Genomic DNA, 16,624 nt, shown 5'->3' with positions numbered 1-16,624 from the left:
TTCCCACAGTGAGCAGCAGACCTTTGGTGTCCCTGTGGAACACTGGGCACCTCACAGCTCTCGTCACACAAATAAACAAATAAATAAAAGGCAGCACATGGGGAAATGCCTGCTACTCTGCTTCCAAATCGTTGTGATTTTATTTTATTACTTCTGTCTCCCAGGTAAGGGCTGGCGACGACAGAGACTCGGGTGAGGCAGTGAATCTATGGGAGGTGTCCCTGCAGTCTGCTGGACTTTGGAGTGGAGCCAACAGGGCACAAGGACAGGCCTTTCCTTCTCTGAGGAGGTGTCTCACCTCACCCATCACTTGGCTGCCAACAGGACTCCCCAAAAATGTACAGGGGCCCTGGAAGCTGCCTCTGCCACGTCCCAGCAGTGTTCCCAAGTCACCCCGTGTTGGGAAGGGAGGATGAGCCATGGGCCACGGGGTGCAGCTGGACTGGAGAGGAACCCCATTGCAGGAGAGGAGGCAGAGCTGTGCCATCCCCCCTCACAGGGCTTCCCAGCCCTAGGGAGAGCCCTGTCTCACAGCTGTGGGGAAGGTGTTTTACAGCTGTGAGGAGGGTGTTTGTTTCACAGCTGTGAGGAGGGTGTTTGTTGCACAGCTGTGGAGAAGGTGTTTCACAGCTGTGAGGAGGGTGTTTGTTTCACAGCTGTGGGGAGGGTGTTGCACAGCTGTGGGGAGGGTGTTTCACAGCTGTGGAGGAGGGTGTTTGTTTCACAGCTGTGAGGAGGGTGTTTGTTTCACAGCTGTGGGGAGGGTGTTGCACAGCTGTGGGGAGGGTGTTTCACCAGCTGTGCCAGCTCCAGCTCACCAGGCCAGGACTCGGGACCCCCAGGACAAGCCCGTGGCCCCTGGGCACACAGGGGGGATTCCCAGGAAGCAGCTCCCTGCAGAGGAGGGGCAGCAGGACCCGGCCTGGCAGCCTCTGGAGGCAGTGCTGTTACAGCTGCTCGTAGCCCGAGGAGTTTCTGTGGCAGCACGTGGCTGTGAGCAGGCAGAAGATGAGGATGAGCATGATGGCCAGCAGAAGGGTGGCTGCTATCCAGATGCTTCTCGGGAGCTCTGTGACTGCTCTGGGAGGGTCTGAGGGCATCAGGTTGGTGAGATTGAGCATGTAGCCCAGAGTCCAGCCCACATCTGTGTTAGCAACCTGCGCAGACAGACAGGGAAGAGGGATGGGAAAGGCTGCAAAGTACCAGGCAAACTAGAGAAGAGCCTGCGCCCCCAGGACTTGCTCCCCAACCACCATTTCTGTGCCCAGCTTGGGCTGCAGGGGCCCCAGCAGTGACATGCCCTGGGGGAGAGCACAAAGGGCCAGGCCAGATGTGCCAGCAGCTGTGTGAGTGTAGCTCAAGAGCTGCCCTGGGTATGGGCAGTGGGGCTGTGCTGCCCTGGCATCCCCCATCCCCAGCAGCAGCAGGGGGGGCACAAGGCATTTCACGGCACAAAGTGTGGAAGCTGGGGGCTGCTGGACACTCTCCTACCTGCTGGATGAAGTGGATGCTGGGCCACGTTGTGATGTTGAATTTGTAGCCTTGCAGGAGGAGGGTGAGGATGTAGGAGCTGGCTGCGCAGGCGTCACGGAGCTGGGTCCTGCTGGCCGTGGGGAACAGCTCCTGCACCTGCAGAGGTGGGAGAACAGGGGGAGGCTGGACCCAGAGCAGTGCTGGATGTGCCCACGCTGGGGAGCAGCCCCTCAGTGCAGCTGGGAGCAAAGAGACCCCGTGGAGCAGCAGGCTGCTCTCCCATCTCTCTCCAGGTGCACAGACCTTTGTGCTCCTCCTGGCTCTCTGCAGCTGAGCACAGCAGAGGAGGGGCTGGGGATGAGCCTTGAGGATGCCCAGTGCCCAGGTGAAACACACTCCTGGGCAGAATCTCACCTGCTTCCAGCTGCTGTTGCATATCTGCCTGATGGTGGCATTGACCAAGCTCAGGGACTGCCCTCCTGTCAGGTTCAGAAAGTGAAGGCTGTGATAAAACCCTGAGAAGGCCTGTGGGTGGCGAGACCAAAGGTGACAGGTTAGTGAAGCACTCAGGGCACTGATGCCACCCACACCTAAGCAGGGGTCCCTGTAAGGCCCCGCTCACACTGCAAGGAGCTGGCAGTGACCCTGGGGGAGGGAGTTGGGAATGCTGCCCACACAGACAGGGAATGGCACTGGGAGAACAGAGGTCTGGGGCTGCCTGGCACACAGGTCAGCACCCCCTGATGGTCTGCCAGAAAGTCTCAGAGCTGGCCCACAACCCAGGGGCTGTTCTTGCACTCTGAGCTGGCTCACACAGTGTCCCTCAGACAAGGCCTTCCCGTGTCCCTCAGGAATGCTGGCACGTGGCAGGAGGCAGAAGCCACCTCTGAGCACACAAGAGGTTTGCAGATAGAGCCAGCTCCGAGGGTCCCTCTCTCCCCAGCCCGTTCCACAATCAGTGGCAGAGGAGACACCCAGGCCCTGCCTTCCCCCTGCCCCAGGCAGGGCCCGGAGGCTGCTTACCAAGAACTGTCCCCGCACGGGGGGCTGATAGACCCCATTGAAGCCGCACGGCCCCTGCGCCCCGCAGCTGAAGTTGAAGAGTCTCCGCACGGCCGCGTCACACGCGGCTGGGTCCCCTGTCCCCGTCACCGTGAGGACGAGGCCAGGGCTGGCTGAGCTGGGCGCACGCACACAGGGGCTGTCGTAGAGCTCTGCCACGGTGACGTTCTCCTGGTACCCCTGGGGGTAGCAGGGGTGCTTGATCTGGCTACTCGAGCTGGCCTGGAGAGAGATGGAGCCATTAATGGCGCTGCATTGCCACTGAGACCTTCCCACAGCCCATCCCAAAAAGCAGGACTACACCCCAGGAGGACTGCATGCACCCCACCTGGGAACTCCCTGAGCAGCCCTGGCTCCTGCAGCGCTGGGCTCTGCCTCTGTCCCCGGGCAGCAGTGCAGGGACTGTGCTGGGAAACCTCTCTCTGGGCAGGAATGGAGCAAGGCCAAGAGCATGGTGACAGCAGAGAAACTACACATACAGCTGGCCGGGGGGAATTACAAAAAATGCCACTGCACGTCAAGATGTGGGGAGAAGGGAGCCCTGGCTGGCAACCACCACCACCTTCCACCCAAATGAGGCAATTTTTTGCTTCCCTAGATAAAACCCAAGCCTCTGCCAATTCCCAACTCTTGGCCCACAGGCACGCCCAGCGCTGCAGGGGGAGATGTGCCACGGCACTGGGAGATGGCTGAGCAGCCCCCGTGCCCCGTGGCACCTGGTGCAGAGCTGCCAGCAGCATCTTCAGGGCCTGGCTCTGCCCGTAGCACAGGTAGCTGTGGCTGTACAGGGAGTAGTTGGTGCCGTAGAGCCGAAAGAACACGGACGTGTTCCTGTCCTCCGCGGGGACCCCGGGCTGGAAGGTGATCTGCGTCGAGGCACCGCCGAGGTCCAGAGCTCCCAGAACCTCGGTGTCCTGGGGATGTTCCCATTTCTCTGCAAACGAGAACTGGCCCAACACACAGCAAGGCTTAGCCTCAACTGCAGCACTCACACTCACACCCCCTTCCCGCAAGGACTTGGGGGCCCCAGGGGCACCTTCCACCTGCTCCTGGCTCCCTGATTTATCCCTGCCTGCCCACATCCCCCTCAACCCACGGACACTTCCACGCAGCACTCAGGTGTGGCCTCTTGGCTGCTGCACATCTGCTGGGATCCAGACACTTGGAGCAGAGAAAAAGGAACCCTGTACCCTGGAGGCCGATCCCGCTGCCAGATCCCTGGCACCCCAAAATCCACCCCTGTGTGTCAGCACACGAGAGCACAGGGCCAGGCTGAGCTGGACACAAAGATCCTGTTAATCCCATTAATGAGGTGCAATCTGCAGCCCACAGCCACAGGGAACCTTTGGCTGCCTGACCAGTGCCCCAAAGCTCCATTCCTCCCTCCTCTGCAGGTAAGGAAAGCTGCTGCAGCTCAGACAGGGACGTTCTCTCCACTGGCCCTGCCCTGCCCTCTCCCCAGCTGCACCTTGACCAGTGTCTCCAGCAGGTAGTTGACAGTGATCCAGCCAAAGGAGCCCTCCTCGCTGCCCGTCAGGATCCGGGCTCCGCGGAAATCCACAGGGTACTCCCCAATGGCCTTGGACACCTCGGCCAAGACCTGCTCGGCCTTGCTGCTGTTCTCCTCCCTGCCGGCAAAGGCACAAACACCTCAGGTGCTGCACGCCCCGCCTGGCAGCTCTGGCGGCCGGGCTGGCACTGAGAGGCCGCCGTGCCCTGCCAAGGAGCTGCTCCCGACATCTCTCCAGCACCGCCAGCGGCTCTCCCGGACACGCCGTGGCACCGCGGGCAGGGCCGCTCTGCCCATGTCCACGGCCTGGCCGGGCAGCACCCCCGTGCCCCGGCCCCCGTGCCCCGGTGCCAGCCCCGGCTCCGGCGCCGAGCGGGAAGGGCGGGAGGTGCCGCTACCTCAGCAGCCGCATGCCGGCCGTGGCCCCCAGGTACGTGGGGGTCTCCCGCTGCTGCTCGGCCGGGACGATCTTCATGGCCCTGTCCAGGCAAGGCTTCAGGCTGGCGCCAGCCCCCGCGGGGTTGTCTGCGTAGCTGGAGATGCCGGGTCCTGCCACAGGGAACCGGTGATGGAGAGAGCCCAGCGCCACCCCGCAGGGGCGGCACAGAGGGGAACATGTTCAGACACACTCAGGTGTCCCTGCTCAGACACACTCAGGTGTCCCAGCCATAGCGCCTGCCCTGCTCGGTTTGGAGCTGCAGATACCAGAATGCAAACTGCTCCCCCAGGAGCTGGCAGGTCCCACCTGAGTGGAGACAGGGGATTGCTCAGGGAGTTGTGCAGTGCTTTGGGGAGGCCCTGTGGGCACAGAAAGCTGGACATAATGAAAGAAGGTGTGAACAGATGTGGTAAGAAGAGCCAAGGAAAGTGAGGCAGGGGAGAAGTAGCAATGGGCACATCCGGCATCCCAAGCCGTGAGGCGATGCACATCTGGAGAGGACTGGCTGCAGGATCTGAGCTAAGTGGGGGCCCAATTCCTCCCCCACCTTTGCACCTCCCAGTGACTCTACGGCTCCCCCAGGTGCAGACGATTCCAACCCTTTCCCATGACTCCTCTCAGGGCAATCTCCCTTCAGCCCAGAGCAGGCTGAAAGGGATCAGTGACGGTGCTGTGAGGGTTTGGGACAGCGCTCCAGGAGGCTGCGAGAGAGGGAGAGCAGAGCCCAGCACTCACCGGACACTGAGCAGGCCTCCACCTGGGACACGATGCCCGTGCCGTTCTCCTTGTCCGCGCGCCACCGGTAGATGTAGAGGGACGTGTGTGTGGAGCCAGCGTCAAACACCAGGCCGTGCTGGGGAGCAGAGGGGGACACGGGCTCACAGCTGGCCCGGGGCTGCACCAAGTGCCACGGGGGTTTCTGAGAGCTTCAGCTCCTGCTTCCCCTGTAGGACCACGAGCAGCAGAGGTCTGCACATCACCCTCCCTTCAGCAGCCCTGCTCCACCTCTAACAGCCCCGGGTTCGCCGCTCCAGCGAGTCCCAGCCCAGGAAGGACGCGCGGGTCAGCGGGGTGAGTCGCAGAGCAGGGAGGCACCCAGGCATGGCCCAAAGCTCAGGCTGCTCCCAGGCCTTTAGCAAATCTGACAAAACCTGGCATTTTTTAGCAGACCAGCCGCAGAAAGCAGTAGGGAAGAGAGGTGAGAATCCAACAGGTGGTCTGGATGTCTGAAAACAGGGAAGAGAGTGACTGGGGTGGCAGATGGAGCAGCTGTGGAGAGGAGGCTGCACTTCTCTCTCCCACCTTTACCAAGCAGCCAGGACTGTGGTTTGGGGGAGGCTCATCTGCCCAGTGCCACCTTGATGAGGCTGAGTCCTGAAAAACTGGGCTGATCATGGAGAAACTTGCAAGCTGAGAGGAAGGCAGGGCTGATGGAAGAATTCGAGATAGAAAGGGTTGGTGGGATTCGCAGGCTCCCTCAGGTCTCACTGGACACCTACTTTGATTCTGGTAGGAAGGACAGCATCCTTTGCCGGGAGCAGGACCAGGACGAAGACGACCACGGTCAGCAGGGCCAGCACGGCCGCCGAGCCGCAGCCCACCGCCCTGAGCAGGCGCGGCGACATCGCTGGGCTCTGGGGAGGTCTGCAGGGAGGGATGGATTGGGGAGGGGTCACTGGCGAGGGATGGTCCTTGGGAGGTTTGCGGGGAGGCGTGGTCTCTAGGAGGAGGGTCTGCAGAGAGGGACTGTGGGCAGGGGCGGCTTTTGGGCGGAGGGTGTGTGGGGAGGGAGGAGGGTTTGGGGGGAGGGATGGTATTTAGGAGGCGGGTCTGTGGGGCGGGATGGGCTTTGGGAGGAGGAGGATGTGCGTGAGGGATACTCATTGGGAGGATCTTTGGGAAGGGGGACTGGGGATCTTTGGGAAGGTCTGCGAGGAGGAAGGGACTTTGCCCGAGGAGCCCCAAGCCGCCTGTCTCTGCCCCGAGCCTTCAACCTCTCCGGGGATCCCCTTCTCCCTGTAGTTCGTGGTCCCCCCCACCTCCTAAGTGACTCCCTGGGACCCGAGCTGGGCGAATGGGGACACCATGAACTTGTCTGGCCCCGAGCCGCCGGGAAGGGGCAGGGGCGAAGCTCCCGCCTGCCGCGGCCCGACCGTCCCGTACCTGTGCCCGGAGCCCTCTCCGTCGCTCGGTGGGGCGGCGATCGGGGCACAGCCCGCTCCCCGCCGGCCCCGGGCCCACGCCGCCCCGGCGGAGCAGAGCGAAGCGAAAGCAAAGCTGAGCCGCTCTCGGACGTCCGGGTCCGGCCCCGGCCGGGGCGGGCTCTGGGCGCTGCCGCGGGCGGAAAGAGCGGAGAGCTCGGGGCTGTGGCTGCCCGCACCGGACACCGGCCCCGGCCTGCCTGTCCCTGCCCGCCTGCTTCCTCCCTGTCCCTCTGGCTGTGCCTCTGCCTGCTCCCTGCCTGTTCTTCTGCCTGCTCCCTGCCTGTTCTTCTGCCTGCTCCCTGCCTGGTTCCACCCTGTCCCTCTGCCTGCCCTTCTGCCTCCTCTCTCCCTGTCCCTCTGCCTGCTCCCTGCCTGTACCCCTGGCTTTGCCCTGTCTGTCCCTCTGCCTGTCCCCTCCTTGCACCCTGCCGCTCCCTCCCTTACTCAGCCTCCCCCCTGCCTGCACCACGCTCCCGCACTCTGCCTGTTCCCTGCCCGCTCCCCGCCCGCACTGTCCCAAAGCCACGGGACTCTGGCCATGGACAGCTGCTGGCCATGGGGACAGACCGGACCCTGGCAGTGGGGGTGGCTCCCTAACCGTGGGGACAGCTCGGTGCCTGCCCGTGGGGATGGATCCCATGTAGACGGCTGTGGGTATGGATCCCACGTGGATGGCTGTGGGGACAGGTCCTTCCTGTTTCTGTCCCGAGCCCCGCTGCCAGCCTGGCTTGCGGGGGTCCCGCAGAGCCGGGTGACAGCCGGGTGACAGGGCAGGCTCGGCCCCTCTCGGCGTTTGTGCCGCAGGTCTGACAGGGGTGTCTGAGGCTCCCGGAGCTCAGCTGCTGCCTCCGGCGCCAGGCGCTCGCAGGCTCCGGGGGCTGCTCGGGATCTCGCTGTCCCCTCGCTGATCTCCGCGGGCGGCGCAGCCCCCCCGGCCCCGGGCGGAGCGCGCCAGGCTGTGCCGCTCCTCCAGCAGCGAAGTGGTTAATCCCGGATGCTCTTATCACCCCGGCTCTCCAGCCCCGGCCCCGCTGCCTCCCGGCCAAGCGCTCTCCTGGGCAGGTTGCTGGTCCGGGGCCAAGGGGAGGGCCACGCCGGCGAGGCAGCCTTTGTCCCAGGAGCGGGCTCCCGGCGCCAGGTGCGCGCTGAGCCCGGGCCGAGGCGGCGGGGCCGGAGCGGCGGCCGGAGCCAGCGGGGTGAGCCGGGGCAGGCACGGGGGGAGCCGGGCCCGGGGCTGCTGCCCCTCCATGGAGCAGGGCTGGGAGCGGGCCCCGGCAGCAGCGGGGGCGGTGCTGGGGCAAACACGCTCCGTGGGGCGGTGCGGGAGGGCGAGGGGGCCGGGGCGGCCGCTCGCCGCACGAGGTTCCCAGGTGCGGGGGGCAGAGGGGCACGGAGGGCACGGAGACCAGGCACGGAGGGCACTGGCAAGCCCCAGCGCTGGTGGGAGGTGGGATGCAGGGAACTGTTCTGCCTGGCAAGGATGCTCCTGGCATCCACAGTCACCCTCTTTGAACCTTCAGAGCCCTTTTGGCTTTCAAATCCCAAATGTGCCCAGTGGGAAGTCAGCCCCGCCATTGTCCTGAGCAACAGGCAGTTTAGATCCAGCAGTGGCTCTGAGCCTTTTGCCCCAATTTTCGAGGCCCTGCTCCCTGTGCACAAGGGATGCTGCAAGTGAGAGATGTCCCACAGGTGTTTGTCAAGCTTGTCATCATGGCCAGCCCTACACATCAAGTGCTGCCCTTCTCCAGCTGCTGGGCACAGCTGGAAACTTTGCACATCTGGAAATGGCAGGCACTGTGCAGCATCGTGCCTCCTCTGCAGCTCTGGAGGCATCAGCACCACTCTCCTGTCCTGCTGCTTCTGATCCTGCATGGATGGGAGCAGGTACTGGAGCTGCCCAGCCCCAGGATGCCACAGAAAGCCTGGGCAGATTGATGAGCTTCTCAGATTGTTTCCCACCCACTGGGCTCCCTTTCTCCCATTCTCCTGCCTGGGAGAGCTGGTTCTGTGCTGCCTTTGGATGTTACCCCAGTCCAGTCAGAACGGGAATTAGACCCTAGCAGGCTGGGAGCCCATTTCCCGCCCTCTCCTGCATTCAGCACAATGCAATTTGTCACCAATTCGTGTCCTTCCATTTCACAGTGCGTGGGACAGAGCTTTCCAGGATGTAGGCTGGGCTGCAGACTTTTCCCATTGCTTTGTTTGTTACCTGGAGCAGATGAATCACATCCCAACGGTGCAGTTATAACTGGGCAAACCCCAGCAGGGCTGCTGGGACTGCAGATATGACAACTGGGGACATAATTAAGTGGTTTTCTTGGTGGTGCTGGGTTAATGATTTGAGTCTGAGATGACTTTGAATCGATAACCACTTTAATATCTAAAAGAGGTCCTCAATGATTCCCCATTTCTATGACAAGGATTTATCAGAGGATTCCATACAATCTCTTCATAGCCATTGTAGAGGGAAGGCTCCTGGCTATAGGACAAGGTCTGATAAGGGATTTTGGTGGCCCCATATCCCATGACATGGGCCCAAAGAACAGCTGCTGTTCATTGTTGTGCATCTCATGCCATGCAGGAGATTGGTCACCCTTGCTCATTGCCAGAGATGCTGACTCCAAAACAGGAATCAGCATCTCCTTTGAACTTGCCAAAGGTCTTTTCTCTCCACTGGCCTGGGAAAAGGGCAGGGGAATTTCTCAGGGGAATTTATGCACTCACAAGAGAATTGTGTAGCCAAGTGACAGCTCCAGGTCCCACCCAAAGCACTGGTGGGGTTAAACCATGCCTCTGGTACCCAGGGCTCTCAGGCCACCCGCAGGTTATAGCTGGAGTGTGAAGCAAGGTCAGCCTCAGCAGGATGCAGCAGGAGAGCTGTGCATTGCAAAAAGCACATCTGGAGCAGCTGTGAGGTGCTGAGCACATGGATATCTCAGCTGCCCTGTGCAGAGGCTGTCACAGAGAACCAGACTCTTTGCTTTGCTACAATTCCTTAGGAGTACCTGGGGGCTGTTTCTGCTGGGAGCTGAGCTCTGGATGGACAAGTGGGAAGTGCTCCAGTCCCCAAGGGCAGTGCTGTGGGCATTCCAGCCTGGCTGTGTGTCCGGATCAGCAGGAGCTTCCTGCCTCTGCCCTCCTGCCTGCCCTTGGGGCTGCAGGAGAGGTGTGGGGATCACAGCAGGCATGGACACTGTCCCTGTGCATCTCTTACATGCTGTGGCATCAGTAAGAGCTGGGCCAGGCAGGAGACACACAGCTGGAGATGCTGTTTCCCTGCCTGAAGCAGAGAGGACTCTCTCAGGGACAATCTGGGCCTGCTGGGCAACAGATGTGACCTGGTCCCAAGCGTTGTGGGATGGGTTTTGAGGTGGCAGCATGTGGGTGCTGGAGGGATGTGGCTCTGCACCCCAGAGAGGATGGTCACACTGGTACCCTGCCAGGCCATGATCCTGCTCTCAGCTTGGAACTCCAGCTAGCCACAGCTGGGCTTCCCCCAGAGATGCTGCTGTGAAGGAAGGTGCTGATTGCCAGCCAGGGAACAGCTTGAGCAAGGCTGGGCACAGAGGGACCTGAGGGGCTGCAGGTGAGAAGGCAGGGCTGAACAAGTTGTACTGAAAATCCGCCAAGGAGGGAGTGCTTAGAATGGCAGAGTGTCCCAGCCCTGAGGCTGCCAACAGCCCTACTGGGATGGGTCCAGAGGAGCCCGTGGATATTATCCTCTTCCATGCTAAGAGCAGCCATGTACCAGAGAATGGCTTCATTGCTGGGAAGGGAAAGTCCCATAGCCATGCATGAGGTGTGAGCTGGGGCTGTCCCTGCAGGTTGGAGGAGGAATGGGCTCCAAAGCCAAGGCCATTGCCGGTCTCCTGGCAGCCACCTGTGTCTGCAGCGTCATCGCCCTCATTCTGAGCGTGGTGAATGTGAAGGATGTGCTTCTGCCCCCCAGCACCAAGGTAGGGTCCTCAGAAGGAGCACAGCTCTCATTTGGCTGCTGGCTACCGCTGGGTGTTGGGTTTTGCCTGGGTTTCAGGCAGGCTGTGCTGTTTGTCACCAACGTGGGGACAATGCCCTGCACAGACTGGAGCGGGTCTAGCTGAATTTGGTCACTGTGCCTGGCCCCACAGCACATGCAGCTTTTTCATCCCAAAGCACTGCCAGCCCCAGGGGCTTGGGATGGATCCTTGTCCCCAACACAGCTGGTAACTGCAATGCCACCAGACTTTTTCTGTCCTGGTGAACACCAGTCTTCTTTGGCCATTCTAGGCTCCCCTGCCCACCAGGAGCTCCGATGGCTCTCCTGGAGCTTCTCTCCCTCACTCTGCAGCAGGTGACGCTGGTCTGCTCCCCTGACACCCCGTGTCCCCTCTGCTCCCCAGCACGGCCTGGTGTTTGACGCTGGCTCCACACACACGTCCCTCTACATCTACCGGTGGCGCGCGGACAAGGAGAACGGCACGGGCATCGTGTCCCAGGTGGAGGCCTGCTCAGTGTCCGGTGAGTGCTGGGGGCTGCCCTCCCTCTCCATGGCCAGCCTTGGTGCTGCCCTGCATGGCTGTTCCACACACCAAAGCTGATTCATGCCAGCTGTGATAAATGCTAATTTATCTATTGGGCATTTCTAAATACCCACAGGGTTGTGTATTCCTATTGCAAAAGTGCTGTGTCAGGCTTCGGCACAAGGACAAGTCTCTCTGGAGGAAATGCCCACTCTAGAGAGCAGATCTAGGGGCAGATAAATGGTACATGGAGCCAGGCTGGGGCTAGCAAAGGCCAGCAGGCCAGGGCAGAGGTGCCTGGGCGAGGGGAAGAGGGCTCAGAGCTCGCCTTGCCCTCATGTCCCTCGGCAGCAGCGGCATGGCAGTTACTGGTTAACTGCAAAGGTCAGGCCGAGGGCAAAGTGTAACGCAAGGGCTGCTTGGGCTAATGGCAGATATTGAGTCAAAGCTCCCGGGAAGATAAACAGTGAGATTTCCACCGCAGAGCCTGGCCCTACCAACTGCAGGACCATGCCAGGTTCTCAGATCCAGTGCCAGCCTCTGAAAATAGGGAGGCTGTGAAAGGGCACACAGAGTGTCTATCAGCTCCAGGTGCCCTCAGGGAAATGGGGAACAGCTGTGTTTGTCCCCAGCTCCTGCAGGACGGACTGGCCGTGCCCAGCACTTGGGCCCCCCCGGGATCAGCTGTGCGCTCAGCGTCCCCGGGCCGCAGCCCTCCCGCTCTGCCCGGAGCAGGAGCTCCTGCGGCTCCCGGGGCGAGCGGCCGTGCCACAGCTACTGCTGCCTGGAGCGACAGCTCCGAGCGCGGGTCGGGACTGCCTGGGGCAAGCAACACAAAAGCCCTATGGGATTCCTGGGTAGACAAGTCCCCCTCTGTGCCGCCCCTGCGGGGTGGCGCTGGGCTCTCTCCATCACCGGTTCCCTGTGGCAGGACCCGGCATCTCCAGCTACGCAGACAACCCCGCGGGGGCTGGCGCCAGCCTGAAGCCTTGCCTGGACAGGGCCATGAAGATCGTCCCGGCCGAGCAGCAGCGGGAGACCCCCACGTACCTGGGGGCCACGGCCGGCATGCGGCTGCTGAGGTAGCGGCACCTCCCGCCCTTCCCGCTCGGCGCCGGAGCCGGGGCTGGCACCGGGGCACGGGGGCCGGGGCACGGGGGTGCTGCCCGGCCAGGCCGTGGGCATGGGCAGAGCGGCCCTGCCCGCGGTGCCACGGCGTGTCCGGGAGAGCCGCTGGCGGTGCTGGAGAGATGTCGGGAGCAGCTCCTTGGCAGGGCACGGCGGCCTCTCAGTGCCAGCCCGGCTGCCAGAGCTGCCCGGCGGGGCTGCAGCACCTGAGGTGTTTGTGCCTTTGCCGGCAGGGAGGAGAACAGCAGCAAGGCCGAGCAGGTCTTGGCCGAGGTGTCCAAGGCCATTGGGGAGTACCCTGTGGATTTCTGCGGAGCCCGGATCCTGACGGGCAGCGAGGAGGGCTCCTTTGGCTGGATCACTGTCAACTACCTGCTGGAGACACTGGTCAAGGTGCAGCTGGGGAGAGGGCAGGGCAGGGCCAGTGGAGCGAACGTCCCTGTCTGAGCTGCAGCAGCTTTCCTTACCTGCAGAGGAGGGAGGAATGGAGCTTTGGGGCACTGGCCAGGCAGCCAAAGGTTCCCTGTGGTTGTGGGCTGCAGATTGCACCTCATTAATGGGATTAACAGGATCTTTGTGTCCAGCTCAGCCTGGCCCTGTGCTCTCGTGTGCTGACACACAGGGGTGGATTTTGGGGTGCCAGGGATCTGGCAGCGGGATCGGCCTGCAGGGTACAGGGTTCCTTTTTCTCTGCTCCAAGTGTCTGGATCCCAGCAGATGTGCAGCAGCCAAGAGGCCACACCTGAGTGCTGCGTGGAAGTGTCCGTGGGTTGAGGAGGATGTGGGCAGGCGGGGATAAATCAGGGAGCCAGGAGCAGGTGGAAGGTGCCCCTGGGGCCCCCAAGTCCTTGCGGGAAGGGAGTGTGAGTGTGAGTGCTGCAGTTGAGGCTAAGCCTTGCTGTGTGTTGGGCCAGTTCTCGTTTGCAGAGAAATGGGAACATCCCCAGGACACCGAGGTTCTGGGAGCTCTGGACCTCGGCGGTGCCTCGACGCAGATCACCTTCCAGCCCAGGGTCCCCGCGGAGGACAGGAACACGTCCGTGTTCTTCCGGCTCTACGGCACCAACTACTCCCTGTACAGCCACAGCTACCTGTGCTACGGGCAGAGCCAGGCCCTGAAGATGCTGCTGGCAGCTCTGCACCAGGTGCCACGGGGCACGGGGCCTGCTCAGCCATCTCCCAGTGCCGTGGCACATCTCCCCCTGCAGCGCTGGGCGTGCCTGTGGGCCAAGAGTTGGGAATTGGCAGAGGCTTGGGTTTTATCTAGGGAAGCAAAAAATTGCCTCATTTGGGTGGAAGGTGGTGGTGGTTGCCAGCCAGGGCTCCCTTCTCCCCACATCTTGACGTGCAGTGGCATTTTTTGTAATTCCCCCAGCCCAGCTGTATGTGTAGTTTTTCTGCTGTCACCATGCCTTGCTCCATTCCTGCCCAGAGAGAGGTTTCCCAGCACAGTCCCTGCACTGCTGCCCGGGGGCAGAGGCAGAGCCCAGCGCTGCAGGAGCCAGGGCTGCTCAGGGAGTTCCCAGGTGGGGTGCATGCAGTCCTCCTGGGGTGTAGTCCTGCTTTTTGGGATGGGCTGTGGGAAGGTCTCAGTGGCACTGCAGCCCCATTAATGGCTCCATCTCTCTCCAGGCCAGCCCGAGTAGCCAGATCAAGCACCCCTGCTACCCCCAGGGGTACCAGGAGAACGTCACCGTGGCAGAGCTCTACGACAGCCCCTGTGTGCGTGCGCCCAGCTCAGCCAGCCCTGGCCTTGTCCTCACGGTGACGGGGACAGGGGACCCAGCCGCGTGTGACGCGGCCGTGCGGAGACTCTTCAACTTCAGCTGCGGGGCGCAGGGGCCGTGCGGCTTCAATGGGGTCTATCAGCCCCCCGTGCGGGGACAGTTCTTGGTAAGCAGCCTCCGGGCCCTGCCTGGGGGAGGGCGAAGGCAGGGCCTGGGTGTCTCCTCTGCCACTGATTGTGGAACGGGCTGGGGAGAGAGGGACCCTCGGAGCTGGCTCTATCTGCAAACCTCTTGTGTGCTCAGAGGTGGCTTCTGCCTCCTGCCCCGTGCCAGCATTCCTGAGGGACACGGGAAGGCCTTGTCTGAGGGACACTGTGTGAGCCAGCTCAGAGTGCAAGAACAGCCCCTGGGTTGTGGGCCAGCTCTGAGACTTTCTGGCAGACCATCATGGGGCTGCCCGATGCAGAACCCGGGGAATTACTTGAGATTCTCTCCCCAGGCAAGAGGGGCCCCTGGGTCTTTTCTGAGGTGAGGAAGCAATTGTTTTTCACCATGTTCCCTTGCCCCCCAGGCCTTTGCTGGGTTCTACTACACCTTCAACTTCCTAAACCTGACCCGCCAGCAGTCTCTGCGTGAAGTCAACACCACAGTCCATTCTTTCTGCCGGAGGAACTGGACAGAGGTGAGAGCCCTGTGAAGGGCAGCCAGGAGCCTTGTGCTTATCCTGTCCCAAATGTCTGTCCTTGGAGTACAAGCCCTGCTGTTCCCTGGGCTAGGGAGGGTTTCTGAGCCTCTCTTTCTTTCCCTGTTGCACTCTGTCCCTGATGGCCTCACAGCTGGTGCAGAGCTTCCCAAAGGATTTGAAGTACCTGCACACCTACTGCTCCGTGGCCTTTTACATCCTGACGCTGCTGCTCGATGGCTACAAGTTCAATGAGCACACCTGGAGCAACATCCACTTCAGCAGGCAGGTAAACACCTGTGGGCAGCAGGAGAGGGTGGACATGTTCAGCAGCAGCATCTCTGGAGTCCTCTGTGCCAGAGATGTGTCCCTGTTTCATGGCTGCTCCCCAGGGGTCCCAGGAGAGATTTGCTGTCTCTTAGCCATGCCCAAACCTCTGACCCAGCTCATGTCTCACTTTCCATGCTGTCAATGTAACTGATTTTAGGGAGGGTCAGGGAAAAACAAAGGATTTGGCCACTTTGGTCTCTGATGTTATCAGAAAGGTGATGGTGGCCCCATGACCACTTTGAACCAGAGTATGGCCTGACCAGAATATTTCCAGCATGAGAGGAGACAGCCTCAGGTTTTGCCAGGGGAAGCTTAGTTGGGTACTAGGAATGGTGCTTTTTCATGGAAATGAAAATGGAAAGGGTCAGGCTTTGGAACAGGCTGCCCAGAGCACTGGTGGAGTCACCATCCCAGGAAGTGTTCAAACAACATGTGGATGAGGACACAGCTTAGTGATGAGCATGGTGGTGGTGCTGGGCTGATGGCTGGACTCCAGGATCTGAAAGGTCTTTTCTGATCTTACTCTGCAGCCAAATTAGAAGGATTATGGCAACAGAGGAAACCCAGATCCAAAATCATGTGCAGGTCACAGAGGCACACCAGGGTCAGAGCAGTCATCCGTGTTCAGCTGTCCCTTAGCCCTGGGGGAGGGGGGGGGGCAGGAAAGCTCTTTGTGCAAGTGCTGCTGGCAAGATCGGGTTCATCACAGCCTGGTCCCCATGTGAGACAGCTGGGACAGCTCATGGGACAGATGCCCCCAGCCCCTCACACAAGCTGCTGGTGCCTGGCTGAGGTGCTTTTGGATGATGCCCTGTGCTGTCTCCCTGCAGGCAGCAAACACAGACATCGGGTGGACACTGGGCTTCATGCTGAACTTGACCAACATGATCCCTGCTGAGGCTCTGCAGCAGGTCAAGGGCCACCAGCCCGGCCTGTGGGCAGGGGCCCTCTCCTTCCTCGTGCTGGCCATCGTGGCAGGCCTGGTGGCTGCTTTCCTGCACTGCTTCTGGAAAACAAAGTAGCTCCCAGCCTCCTGACTAACAGGCATCCTAGGCATCCTGCCTTCTAAACCAGGCAGGGAAGTGGTGCAGAAGAGGTGGAAAGTGGAAAAGGATGAAGGCATTAGACCCATCTCCATTGCTCAGGAGATCTGACTGGGTCATCTCTGTGAATATGGAAGATGACTTGATCTCTCTCCAAGAGGAAGACTCCTTTAATCTGACTGCCAAAAGCTGATTGAGACTTGCTGGCTGCATGAAGCTAAAAAAATTCAAATGAGAAATAAAATCGGTTTTGTTTTTCAAATATGAATGTCACTGCTCAGCCTAGCACAGTTTCCTTGGCATTCCCAGTCCTGCTGGGCTATTCTTCCAACAGTCCTGGGAGGCAACTGGCAATGGAGAGCAGTGGTGGGCACCTAGCTCTGAGCAGAGGGATGACATCATCTGTATCCTGCCCTGTGCAAGATGTGCAATATTTTTGTAGTATGTGACAGAATCTCTTCCCAAAGACACTGTCAGCTGTTGTTAAAAATACTTACTGGCATATCTCAGCAGAAAAACACAAGTGG

At 60.9% G+C, this 16,624-nt stretch overlaps 2 protein-coding genes across 2 annotated transcripts; one reads left to right on the top strand and one right to left on the bottom strand.

Annotated features, from left to right (window-relative positions):
• Positions 1-558: 558 nt before the first annotated feature.
• Positions 559-6,760, bottom strand: LOC131091855 (ectonucleoside triphosphate diphosphohydrolase 8-like). The gene is made up of 10 exons (XM_058038178.1): positions 6,648-6,760; positions 5,984-6,128; positions 5,220-5,337; positions 4,444-4,594; positions 4,004-4,163; positions 3,252-3,482; positions 2,497-2,757; positions 1,888-1,998; positions 1,492-1,629; positions 559-1,157 (listed from the first exon to the last, which is right to left on the bottom strand). Exons 2-10 carry the CDS (start codon positions 6,107-6,109, stop codon positions 948-950), a joined length of 1,506 nt encoding a protein of 501 aa, XP_057894161.1. The 5' UTR covers positions 6,110-6,128; positions 6,648-6,760; the 3' UTR covers positions 559-947.
• A 3,764-nt stretch (positions 6,761-10,524) lies between these two features.
• ENTPD8 (ectonucleoside triphosphate diphosphohydrolase 8) lies at positions 10,525-16,359 on the top strand. Its single transcript, XM_058038250.1, has 9 exons — positions 10,525-10,644; positions 11,068-11,185; positions 12,119-12,269; positions 12,549-12,708; positions 13,230-13,460; positions 13,948-14,208; positions 14,614-14,724; positions 14,879-15,013; positions 15,885-16,359. The coding sequence occupies exons 1-9, from the start codon at positions 10,525-10,527 to the stop codon at positions 16,074-16,076; spliced, it is 1,479 nt and encodes a 492-aa protein (XP_057894233.1). The 3' UTR covers positions 16,077-16,359.
• Positions 16,360-16,624: the final 265 nt, after the last annotated feature.

This window comes from Melospiza georgiana, chromosome 20 (assembly GCF_028018845.1).
Source record: "Melospiza georgiana isolate bMelGeo1 chromosome 20, bMelGeo1.pri, whole genome shotgun sequence".
Classification (NCBI taxonomy): Eukaryota; Metazoa; Chordata; class Aves; order Passeriformes; family Passerellidae; genus Melospiza; species Melospiza georgiana.
This window is presented reverse-complemented; position numbering and strand designations above follow the sequence as displayed.